Source organism: Dendrobates tinctorius, unplaced genomic scaffold (genome assembly GCF_039654945.1).
Source record: "Dendrobates tinctorius isolate UK_male_01 unplaced genomic scaffold, ASM3965494v1 ptg000035l, whole genome shotgun sequence".
In the NCBI taxonomy this organism is placed as follows: domain Eukaryota; kingdom Metazoa; phylum Chordata; class Amphibia; order Anura; family Dendrobatidae; genus Dendrobates; species Dendrobates tinctorius.
Window position 1 is genome coordinate 34,293,052 of NW_027361703.1, and position 13,373 is coordinate 34,306,424.

The 13,373-nt window shown below is 43.0% G+C and overlaps 1 protein-coding gene across 15 annotated transcripts in view; it reads right to left on the bottom strand.

Moving 5' to 3' along the window:
* CADPS2 (calcium dependent secretion activator 2) overlaps nucleotides 1-13,373 on the bottom strand; it is a 708,285-nt gene that overhangs the window by 319,753 nt on the left and 375,159 nt on the right. For 9 of the 15 annotated variants that reach the window (XM_073573395.1, XM_073573389.1, XM_073573398.1 and 6 more), the window contains exons 15-16: nucleotides 9,683-9,712; nucleotides 8,939-9,002 (exon numbers count right to left, since the gene is read on the bottom strand). In XM_073573395.1, coding sequence (XP_073429496.1) covers nucleotides 8,939-9,002; nucleotides 9,683-9,712 — 94 coding nt within the window. The remainder of the gene's footprint in view (nucleotides 1-8,938; nucleotides 9,003-9,682; nucleotides 9,713-13,373) is intronic. The other 6 variants (XM_073573402.1, XM_073573393.1, XM_073573403.1 and 3 more) reach the window with 1 other exon arrangement.

The window sequence follows — 13,373 nt, forward strand, 5'->3', positions numbered from 1 at the left end:
CCTAGAATTGCATTTGCCTTTTTTTCTGCTGCATTACACTGTTGACTCATTCAGTCTGTGATCTATTAGTATACCCAAGTCTTTTTCACATGTGCTGTTGCTTAGCCCTATTCCTCCCCTTCTGTATATGCTTTTTTCATTTTTATTGCCCAGATGTAGTACTTTGCATTTTTCCCTGTTAAAAACCATTCTGTTAGTTGCTGCCCACTGCTTCAGTTTATTTATCTTTTTGAATTTTCTCTCTCTCTTCTCTAGTATTAGCTATCCCTCCTAGCTCTGTGTCATCAGCAAATTTAATCAGTTTACCCTCAATTCCTTCATCTAAATTGTTGATAAAGATGTTGAACAATACAGGGCCCAGGACAGAGCCCTGTGGTACCCCACTTGAGACATTATTCCAACTGGATGTGCAGCCATTTACGACCACTCTTTAGATCCGATCACTAAGCCAGTTATGAATCCACCTAACAGTTGCCTTGTCCATTCCATACTTAGTCATTTTTTCAATAAGGATTATGTGAGATACTTTGTCAAATGCTTTGCTGAAGCACCGAACGTTAGCGATAGGTTGAAGAGGTGGGTTAGGGATGGGATAAGTGTGGTGGTGAGGTTGGGGAGGAGGTGGGATGGAATGGGGTCAAGTGCACAGGTTGTGAGGTGCAATTTGGAGAACAGGCGATTAAGCTCCCCTTCAGTGATGTTGGAGAGGGAGGTTATGGGGTTTGGGCATTGGTCTGGTATACAAAGGGGTTGTGGTGGTTGAGCAATGAAGACTTGCCTTGTTTGGTCGATCTTATTTTTGAAGTGTGTGGCAAAATCCTCAGCAGAGATGAGGGAGGTTGGAGGGGGCAGTGGTGGGCGGAGGAAGGAGTTGAAAGTTTTGAATAACTGTTTGGGGTTGTAGGATAGGGAAGATACGAGGGTTGTGTAGTAGGCCCGTTTAGCAGAGGTGAGAGCAGATTTGAAAGCAAGTGTTGCCTGTTTGAATGCAGTGAAGTCATCTTGCAAATTTGTTTTCTTCCAACGCTGCTCTGCAGCCTTGGACACTTGCCAGAGCTTTTTAGTGGTGTTATTGTGCCAGGGTTGTCTGTTGGTACATCGCATTCTGCCATGAACGAGAGGGGCGACCGTGTCAATAGCTGATGCGAGAGTGGCATTGTAGAAAGCAGTGGCACTGTCTGTGTCTTGGAGTGAGGATATGGATGCCAGTGGTAGAATAGAGTCAGAGAGCGTGTGGGTGTCTAGGTATGCAAGGTTTCTGCGGGGGTGCGCTGTTGTGAGCTCTCTTGATCCGACTTTTGACGGAACCTGAAAACCCACCTCTTCAAGAAAGCCTACAGCCTGCAATGACCCCACTACCTCCTCACCACTACCGGAGATATCACCTCAACCAACACCGGAACTGCTGCAACCCACCAACCTACTGTCTCCTTCCCAACCATCCTGTAGCATGTAAGCCCGAAAGGGCAGGGTCCTCTCCCCTCTGTATCAGTCTGTCATTGCATGTTTGTTTACTGTAAGTGATATCTGTAATTTGTATGTAACCCCTTCTATGTACAGCACCATGGAATCAATGGTGCTATATAAATAAATAATAATATATTGAAGATGGTGTTGTGTATAGATGGGCCAAAAATGTTTAATATACTGCAGGTCGGGACTGAGAGAACTGATGTATTGCCAGATGGGTTGTGTATAGTGGGGCAAAACAGAGTGATATAGTGTAGGAAAGGGCTGTATATAAAGGGTCGGAGAGAAGTTATGCTGTATGTTGCATGCTGCAAAGAGATAAGTGATGTGAAACTGCAAATTCTGCTTTGTTGATGCATATGACAGAAGATAATCCTTTGCCATATGCATCAATAGAGCAGTATTTGCAGTTACTCTATTTATAAATCCCTGATCTGTTAGTAGCAGGTAGCAAACAACTCTACATCGCCTTAGTAATTACATAGATCCATTGTGGAGGATTGCAGGAGAGTAGGTATCTGAGAGAAACCAGCTAAACAAGTAAAATCACACAGGCAGCTATAATGATGTAGATAGCCTAAAAAGGTACTGTACAGGAGCAGAAAGTACACAGAAGCATGAAAAGGTGAGATCTAAACAGGTGAGGCCAGAAGTACACAGGAAAGGAGGGGGAGGGGTCTGCAGCACTGAGCAGAAGCAAGGGCTGCTGGGAAAATTACCATAGTTTTAGCAGATACAAATAGGACCACCCATTCAGTAATATAAATATGGGTGCACAAAGGGGCAGATAGAAATGAAAAAAAAGAAAAAAAAACAAAGGTACAAAATTAAAAATATATTGTGCTTAGTCTCTAAATTAAGTATACAATTAGTGCAATTTCTGAAAATTAACATGATTGTAGTAATAACCCTATAATTAGCTGATATATAAGGCATTTTTCCATTCTAGGAATATAATTTGGATAGGGGATAACTTCCAAACTTGGTACAACCTCTTTAAAACACGTTATATAAGGTGTGCAAGAAACAAAGGATGAAATAAGTTGTTTTACACAGATGCTAAATAAAGGTCACAGAGGAGGAAAGAAAAAAAGGGAACACCACAAGTGAAATAAGTGAACAAATTATATAACATAAAATGAAAAGGGTCTGGTTGAGGAAGTGGGAAGAAACGGTGGCTCTCTACTCCCTCAAGACAGTCCCGTTCATAGGATCACAATGCTGCACCTCGTTAAAGTGTATCTAGTGTAATCAAAAGTGCAAAAATTCATGATTTGTGAGGAAATGTCAAGATGGCAAATTAAGTAAAAATTAATGTTAACGTTCGGAACAACTTCATGATCCTAAATGTCAATATACATACTGCAATAAAAACTAGTGGTTCTGAGCAATGTGCTCCCTTGGAAGCTAAAGCTTTTTTTTTTCGAATTTTATGAAACAAAAATACATATAGTGATTCTTAGAATTTATAACCATTTTAAGTCTCATTTAGGATTCAAATTCACATGAACATGTTTAACCTCTCTGGGACCAGATTTTTCACTGTTACACTTTTGATTTCCCCTCATCTTCTTCCAAGAGCAATAGCTTTTTATTTTATAGACGATGAACGCTGTAGAGTGCATATTTTTTTGAGCGACAAGTTGTAATTTTGAATCACACCATTCAATTTTACTCAGTCAATAGTGAGAAATGGGAAAAAAAAATTGTGAAAATAAAAAATGCAATTCTGCAATGTTTTTTCAGGTTTTGTTTTTACGTTAATTGCGCGATACCAAATTTGTATAGCTTTTTTATATTTTAGCAGTGATAAAAAAAAAAACAGAAATTTGTAAAACAAAAACTATGGCTTGTGTCATCATTTCCTGAGACTTGTGACTTTATTTTTCCATTGATGGAGCTGTGTGGGGGCTTCCTTTTGCATTTCAAAGTTGTATTTTTCTAGATATCATTTTGTGGAACATACAAGAAATTAATATTTTGCAATTTTGGGGTGTACTGTGTTGACCGAAAAATGGCAATCTTGTCGTTTTGATTTTCTTCTGTTATCAACGTAAGATTCCAAATAGGTTTATTATTTATTTCTTTCATTTAAACTTATTTTTTTTTATATTACAAAACTTTTTTTACTTTATTCTTTAGTCTCCTTAAATATGTGATTGCTTATACTATATAGCAGGGGCAGACATACTGCAGATGCAACTACACATAGTATATATGTGTATGTTGTGGGTCATTGTCTTGCTGGAAGAACCAGCAATGACCCATTTTTAATGTCCTGGTGGAGGGAAGGAGGTTGTAACTCAGGATTTTACGGTACATGGCTCCATTCATTCTCCCATTGATGTGGTGAAGTAGTCCTGAGCCCTTGGCAGAGAAACAACCCCAAAACATAATGTTTCCACCTCCATGCTTGACAGTGGAGACGGTGTTCCTTGGGTCATAGGCAGCATTTTTCTTCCTCCAAACACGGCGAGTTGAGTTAATGCGAAAGAGCTCAATTTTTGTCTCATCTAATCACAGAACCTTCTCCCAATCACTCACAGAATCATCCAGGTGTTTTTTGGCAAACTTGAGACGGGCCTGCACATGTGCCTTCTTAAGCAGGGGAACCTTGCGGGCACTGCAAGATTTTACACCTTTACAGCACAATGTGTTACCAATGGTTTTCTTGGTGACTCTGGTCCCAGCTCCCATGAGATCATTAACAAGTTTTAGGCTGATCGCTTACCTTCCTCCAGATCAAGGATACCACACGAGGTGAGATTTTGCATGGTGTCCCAGAACGATGTCGATTGCTAGTCATTTAGAATTTCTTCCTTTTACTTACTATTGCACCAACAGTGGTCTCCTTCTAACCCAGCGTCTTACTTATGGTTTTGTTGCCCATTCCAGCCTTGTGAAAGTCTATGATCTTGTCCCTGACATCCTTATAAAGCGCTTTTGTCTTGCCAATGTTGTAAAGGTTAGAGTCTGACTGATTGAGTTTGTGGACAGGAGTCTTTTATAAAGATGACTATGTAAGATAGCTGCCTTTAATGCAGGTAACGAGTTGATTAGGAGGCGTCTAAAGCCCCCGTTACACACTGCGATATTGCTAGCAATATCGCTGTAAAGTCACCGATTTTGTGACGTAGCAGCGATATTGCTAGTGATATCGCTACATGTGATACTTACCTCCGACCGGCTCCCCCGCTGGCTATCGCTGGTCGCGTGAGAAGGTCCTGGATCATTTCTCGTCGGGCGCTTCCTGCTGGGCTTCCTCTGGCGCCGACGAGCGACGCGTGGACGCGGGCGGGAGGACGTCAGGATTGCCGCGTCTGACAGGTAAGTAGCGACCCCCGACCCCAGCGATGTCGCTGGTGAGATCTGCCTGTGTGGCAGACCACTTAGCGATGCACCAGCGATCCATATCGTTGTCGGGATCACTGGTGCATCACTAAGTGTAACGGTACCCTAACTGGTCTGTAGGAGCCATAACTCAATGGTTGGTAGGGGATCAAATACTTATTTCTCACTGCAAAATGCAAACAAATTTATATAAATTATACAATGTGATTTTCTGGATTTTATTTTTGATATTCTCTCTCTCTCAATGTTAAAATTAACCTACCCTTAAAATTATAGACTGTTCATGTCTTTGTCAGTGGGCAAACTTACAAAATCAGCAAGGGATCAAATAATTATTTCCTTCACTGTATTAGGGATCGGAAAGCTCGAGCACCATGAGAGCGAGTGAGGACACTGCTGGAACAGCGCTGGCACAAAATGGGAGTATAGTGTTTTTATTTTACTGTTGAGAAAGATTCAATATACTTTAGATTTTTTACTAATATTGCCCACAAAGCCAATCAGTTTAACTTGTACTGGGTTAAAAATGTGATACTTGATTGCATAAAAAAAACATTAAGCGAAAACAAAACCTTAATGTATCTACAAAATAACATGACCATACTAACAGCACAGAACACACACACATTATATATACAGTACAGACCAAAAGTTTGGACACACCTTCTCATTCAAAGAGTTTTCTTTATTTTCATGACTATGAAAATTGAAGATTCACTCTGAAGGCATCAAAACTATGGATTAACACATGTGGAATTATTTAATTAACAAAAAAGTGTGAAACAACTGAAAATACTGTATGTCTTATATTCTAGGTTCTTCAAGGTAGCCACCTTTTGCTTTGATTACTGCTTTGCACACTCTTGGCATTCTCTTGATGAGCTTCAAGAGGTAGTCACCGGAAATGGTTTTCACTTCACAGGTGTGCCCTGTCAGGTTTAATAAGTGGGATTTCTTGCCTTATAAATGGGGTTGGGACTATCATTTGTGTTGTGCAGAAGTCTGGTGGATACACAGCTGATAGTCCTACTGAAAAGACTGTTAGAATTTGTATTATGACAAGAAAAAAGCAGCTAAGTAAAGAAAAATGAGTGGCCATCATTACTTTAAGAAATGAAGGTCAGTCAGTCCGAAAAATTGGGAAAACTTTGAAAGTGTCCCCAAGTGCAGTGGCGAAAACCAACAAGCGCTACAAAGAAACTGGCTCACATGAGGACCGCCCCAGGAAAGGAAGACCAAGAGTCACCTCTGCTGCAGGGGATAAGTTCATTCGAATCACTAGCCCCAGAAATCGCAGGTTAACAGCAGCTCAGATTAGAGACCAGGTCAATGCCACACAGAGTTCTAGCAGCAGACACATCTCTACAACAACTGTTAAGAGGATACTTTGTGCAGCAGGCCTTAATGGTAAAATAGCTGCTAGGAAACCACTGCTAAGGACAGGCAACAAGCAGAAGAGACTTGTTTGGGCTAAAGAATACAAGGAATGGACATTAGACCAGTGGAAATCTGTGCTTTGGTCTGATGAATCCAAATTTGAGATCTTTGGTTCCAACCACCGTGTCTTTGTGCGACGCAGAAAAGGTGAACGGATGGACTCTACATGCCTGGTTCCCACCGTGAAGCATGGAGGAGGAGGTGTGATGGTGTGGGGGTGCTTTGCTGGGGACACTGTTGGGGATTTATTCAAAATTGAAGGCATACTGAACCAGCATGGCTACCACAGCATCTTGCAGCAACATGCTATTCCATCTTTTTTGCATTTAGTTGGACCATCATTTATTTTTCAACAGTACAATGACCCCAAACACACCTCCAGGCTGTGTAAGGGCTATTTGACTGAGGAGAGTGATAGGGTGCTATGCCAGATGACCTGGCCTCCACAGTCACCAGAACTGAACCCAATCGAGATGGTTTGGGGTGAGCTGGACCTCAGAGTGAAGGCAAAAGGGCCAACAAGTGCTAAGCATCTCTGGGAACTCCTTCGAAGACCATTTCCGGTGACTACCTCTTGAAGCTCTTCAAGAGAATGCCAAGAGTGTGCAAAGCAGTAATTAAAGCAAAAGGTAGCTACTTTGAAGAACCTAGATAAATACACACACATACACCATGTGCACTTGAGTATAAGCAGAGGCACCTAATTTTGCCACAAAAAACTGGGTAAGCTTATTAACTCGAGTATAAGCCGGGTATGCACTGTCCTCTCATCCCTGTCATGGTATGCATGGCTCCTTATCCCCCATCATTGTCCTGGTATGCATAGCTCCCTGGTCCCTGTCGTTGAATGAATGGCTCCCTGGTCCCTGTCGTTGTATGCGAGTTTTATATTAAAAAACAAACAAACATCCTACTCACCTGCCTGCACACCCTGGATGCATCTCGTTCTGGCATCAGCAGCTCTTCCTGCCTAGCGATCACTCATTAAGGTAATGAATATGCACTCTACGCCTATAGATCTTGGAATAAACATAAGTTCCGCAATTATATGTGATTAAAACTAATGTTCCTGTGCTGAGATAATCTTACAAAGAGGCTCTTCCTATGTACTGTGTAATGGCTGGGTCTCACCGTACAGTAACATGGTCTGATCATACCACATCTCCTGGGCAGGGGAGGAAGCAAATGAACATACAGAAAGTGGGACAGCATGTGATTACAGCTGATTCTGTGAGGTAAAACATTTTAAATAAACAGGCAGAGAAATATTTTACCTCACAAAAAAAAAATCAGCTGTGATCCCATGCTGTAATGTCTGTATATTTTTTTGCTTCCTCCCCTGGCCAGGAGCTGTGGTATGATCAGATCATTTTCCTGCACAGTCAGACACAGCCATTACACAGTACACAGCAGGGGCACATTTATAAGATCTCAGCACAGGAACATTTTTAATCACTTCCTATTGTGGACCTTATTTTTATTCCAAGATCTAGTGAATAAAATGAACTTTTGTTTGTGGAAAAACCTCTTTAATCACAATACATTACATTAAATGTATGAAACTGTGATGTCACGGGTGACTGGAAACTCCGCCTCCAGCAAGGCGAATTTCTATGACACCCGTGACCCTGGATACACCGCCTCCAGCAGGGCGAATTTAAACAATGAAAAGTGCAGCCGGATAAACCGCCTCCAGCAGGCGAATTTCAATAGTTACACGTGTATCTGGATACACCGCCTCCAGCAGGGCGAATTAACAGAGATAAGGGAAACACCAGAGAAACCGATACAATGGAGGGCCCTGCAATAGGGAAGGGGACGTGGAGACCTCCTGCACTCCCCTGAGTCAGTGTCTCTACAATCCTGACGGTCCCTAGGCAGGTTCCGCACGACGAGCAGGATACCTAAAAACCCTAGCTCGCCCAGCACTTATCCCTTTCTAATGAATTGGACGGTGAAGAAACTAATCCCACCACTGCACTAAAACACACATAAGGAAAGTTACAAACAGGGAAAAACCACTTAGCTTTGCTCTGTTGCTATAGCTTCCAGCAACAGAGTCCAGCACCTGAGTGCAGCTTTCCTCCTGAATAGCTGCTACTTCACCAAAGCTTTGTCAGAGCTGCAAGGAACTCCTCACTGTAGCTCCTTTCACACCAGGACTCTGACTGAGCTGAAAGGAACTCTTCTCTAACTCCTTCCTCCCCCAAGTATGGTTGGAAAGGACCAATATCACCAACAGTCAGTGAGACCACCTGACTCTCATTTATAGGGAAGAGCCAGAGCAATCACACCTGCTAGTGATTCCCGTGTAAAAATACTAGCCACCACCGGGGGCAAAACTAGAACTAAAGACACCACTGCGTAATGACCCTAATGGCCACCGGGGGCAAAACTAACTTTAAGCAAACAGCTTAAAGGAAAAAAAAAAAAGGTTACATGTGCTTTTATCTGTCACAAACCAGCATGGATCGTGACAGAAACGCTATGCAGCTTCACATATTAATACAGTCACAAAAACGATAAAACCATATACTTGGTACAAACATTGTTTAGAGAGGGAAGAGGCATATGACCATCCCTGTCACACCCTTACAAATAAAAGTGGATAGAGGATATAAATGTCTGAAAAAAAGCGAGTTGCAGACAGAGCCCAAAGGTTTAATTTACTGTGACATACCCGTTCTAGCAGAGATAATGTGGCCTTCAAAGCTCCTTCTGGTCTTCCAAAAGGGAAACAGTACCTGTGAAGAAGCAGGTATATATGAGAAGCAGTTTGAGAGGAACAATTTCACAGCTTGTTTCGCTACAATAGAAAGAGCAGTGTACTAAACATTACTGTTTATTCCTAATCATATATCTTATAAACAACCAAAACAAAAAATACAAATATAGTAATTATTTATTATATGCATTTAACTAGACAATTTAGGATGAGAAATTAGAAAAATAAACTTACATCCAAAAAATATACAACAGAATATTACACAGTTCACACTGAAAACATTTAGTGGACTGTGTAAAGCTCTAGGATGCTGGATCCCCTGGAGTAGGAAACTCCCTTTTGCTACCCCCCAATAGAGATGCGCGAACTTGTTCAGAATACGATCACCAATCTCAAAGTCGGCACGAACTTTGCACATTCGGATTCGTGTTCGGATTCCCGAGCGTTTTCCTTCAAAATTCAGCCAAAGTTTGGTAAATTATCGAGTTTCCACTAAGGCTGTGTGCACATGGCAGCGCTGATCGGAGTATGGTTACTGCCGGTAAGACCATTACCATTGGTCAGAGCGCTGCGGGGTCACTTTTTCATATGTCAGTGTGACCCCGCAGCTGTGAAAATGACCCGAGAAAAAAGTTTATCGCATATCACAGGTGACGGCTGATGACAGACATAACAGAAGGAGCAGAAGTATATACTCACCTTACACCTAATCCCTGACGCCCTTGTCTTCTGTAAAAAAAATAAAAAAAACTCTATATAATCACCTTAATGCCTAATCCCGATGCCCTTGTCACCTGGAAAAAGAGAAAAAATAATCCACCATCATATCCCTCACCTATCTGCCGTAATTCATACTGTCCAATGACGAATTGGATCACTTATAGAGCAGTACCCGTCAGCTGGCAGCACACTGACAGGAGAGTGTGATCACTCCTGCAGTGTGTAGTGCTGAGATGTGGTGAGAAAGTTTACCGGAGTTCATCAGCTGATGAGACCTGGTGATCTCACTTACTACACAGTTGCATGAGAAAGATGGCCATAGGGTCACCCAGGGACGGTGGCCTGCAGGCTCCTAGCAACAGCTGACACACCACCTCCATGCCTGCGATGCACAGATCTAATGTCCTGAAATATGAAAAGCATTGTAAAGCATTATTAGATCAGCGATCAGGGCAGGGAAAGTTGATGTCCCATCCTGAGACAATATAAAAAAGAAAAAAAATATATTAAAAATTGTAAAAATATTTAAAAAATAAACAAAATATTAATCAAATAAATACATTTATGAAAAAACAACAAAAAAGTACAGTTATTTGGTATAGCCGTTTCCACAACAACCCGACCTACAAAATTGTCCCACTATTTAACCTCCTTATAGTGAACACACCAAAAAAAGGCAAAAAACTATGCTTTCTCATACCGCCTAATAAAAAGTGGAACAAAATGCGATCAAAAAGATGAATGTAAATAAACATGGTATCTCTGAAAAAGTCATCTTGTCCTACAAAAAAGCCACCATTCACCTCCGACAGTATAAAAATAAAAAGTTATAGCCCTCAGAATAAAGCTATGCAAAAATAATTATTTTTTCTATAAAATTGTTTTTATTGTGTAAAAGCGACAAAAAATAAAAAACAATATAAATAGGGTATCGCTGTAATTATACTGACCCAAAAAATAAAGCTGCCATATGAATTTTACCATACGCGGAACAACAAAAAAAACAATTCCTGTATTGTTGATTTTTGTTCATTCTACCTTATAAAAATTGGAATAGAAAGCGATAAAAAAATGGCCGATAATGGTACCAATAAAGATGTCAACTCATCCCGCAAAAAACAAGCCCTTATATGACTCCGCTGGCCGAAATATGATGAAATAATAGCTCTCAAATATAACTTTTTAATCAATTATACCGCATGAGGAATGGCGTAAAAAATACATAAAACCAATTCTTCACCCGCTGTTGATTTGTTCATTCTGCCTCACAAAGATCGCTGTATGGCTCTGCTCACATTTATCCTGCTCTCTACGCTGAGAGAAAACACAGGGGTTTCCATGTAGATCTCTGAAATACGTGATTCAGATCGAACCCCTGGAGGAAGATTCCCTATAATGAGGCAGATGGAGGGACTGTGGACAGCTTCTGGCTTGTGAGGAGGCAGTGTCCGACATTTTAGGAATGCATAAAAGCACGGTCCAACACAGTTCTGTGCACTTCTGAAAAGGAAAACATCACAAAACAGAGGCCAGACAAAGTCCAGAGTAACTCTGCTGCCTCGTTATAGTTAATGGATCCCTCGGGGGTCTCATCTGAATCACATCACTTGGGAGATTTAGATGTAAACCCTGATGTAAGTGCTCAGCATAATGTAAGGAGAAGAACCAGGGCAGGCGTACCTTTTCTGTGACAGATCCAGAACGGTCGGGGTGTCACCTTTTTTGCACGGGGGAAAGTTTAAGTCTCCAGACCGACTTTTGCACTCAGTAATGGGGGCACAGCTAAGCTTAAAAAGCCGCAGTGTGCAGGAAACAAGAGAGATCTGGCAGGAACGCGTGGCGCGCACAGGTGGACAGTGTGAGTGCTCCGACCTCGGGGCATCGCGTCGGAGCAGGCCTAAGCATGAAGGGCCGCAGCACCACTACCACAGACTGTCAACAGACACTTGTCTCGTGTCCGCCAACTCCGCTGATTCCACTGACGGCACTGACCATGAGTCATAAGGCCGGTGGGAGGAACGAAGACCCGTTTTGAACGAGGAATCACCGCTGTCACCAGGACGCCATCTTCTCCAGGACTACGCCGGACCCCATAAGCGCCACGGCCTTGGTGCCAAAGTTTACACCCAGGACTCCAACTGCCTTATTTGCCTAAACCTGTTTTTCTTAGTTATAATACCCCTACTGAAGTAAGCCCTTTCCCCACTTCTCCCTGCGTCGAGTATCCACTGTATTATTAAATCCCCTTTAACCCTTGCTCGGCCTCCCGCGTTCCTGCTGTATCTCACAGAGTCAGCAGAATGCAGTCTACCTGTATGGATGAGGCAGACCAAGCATCTGGGGAGGGCCCTAGGTCCAGTATCTCCCTGGGGACAATGTTAAACAATCTTCCGAAGTTCAATGGGAATAACACCATTTTATGGAGCTGGCCTGAGCGGATTAGAGGGATGAGGTGAATGCACCCTATGGTTCCGTGCCCTGCAGGCGGAGGTTGCCATGATGGCTTTGGAGGGAGAGGCAAGGGATTCAGTCATGCTGCAACCCACTCTAGAATGAAATACACTTGACAAAGTATGGCGCATGCTGGAGGAGACTCATGGAGACCCCACATATGTAGGGGAATTTCTCATACTGCTATTTAGCCTGGTTCAAAGGGAGGGGGAGACGTTGACGCAGTACATTAATGTATTACAAGAGATTCACACGGCCATAGTCAGGAAAGACGGTGTGGGAGTAGGGCCGACTGATGTAGTGCTTCAAGACCAGTTAGTGACCGGGATGAGAGACACGCTGTTAAAACAGGCCCTACAAGAGCGCTTGCGAGTGAACCCCATGCATGCCCTTCGCAGAGGTTGGAGGTGAGTCGTGTGAGCAGGAGGTGACAGTCCCGGCAGCAAAGGTCCGGAGCGGGGAGGTGTCTGTGAATTTAAGTCGAACCAGGATAGGTGGAAGACTTGTGGAAGGAGATCCAAGTTATGGGGGAAGATCTGACTGAAACCAAAAAGGAAGGTGATCTTGCTAATCTCATCCGGGGGCAGAACTCTCTCAGAACCACGACGGGGTGGAAGAGTGCCCCATCGGGAAGAGCCCCCTACATGTTATCCCTGTGAAAACCTTAGACATGTGGCCCGAGTTTGCCCACAACGAGGACGGCTACTTCAGCACCGCCCGTTAAACTAGGAGGCTCCGAGGCTGGGGGACGCCGCACAGAGCCAAAACAGCCAGAAAGGAGAACCAGAAGTCCCACCAATTTAGTTTCAGCGTGTCCCTTAGTCTGGGTCAAAATGGATGGTCGGGCTGTCCGCTGCCTGGTAGGTACGGGCTCTCAAGTAACTACAATGCCGGAGGCATATTTTAGAAGACATTTCCCTGAAGCAAAGAGGCCTGAATGGGGGTCAATGATTAAGCTGACGGCCACCAATCAACTGCCCATCCCGGTCGCAGGGGTGGCGTGGATGCAGATTAGGGTCTGCGGCAAAGACTTGTGCCGCAAGGGAGTGGTGTTAACCGCAAGCGACACCGAACATGGACATACGATCACATTAGGAATGAATGTTCTTAAGGAGTTTGGAAGCTTTCTAATTCAGGAACACGTCCAGAGACTCATTAAAGAGTGGAACCCGCGGACGCCCCAAAGAGGAGTTTTTCAACAAATGATCTGGACGGCCCA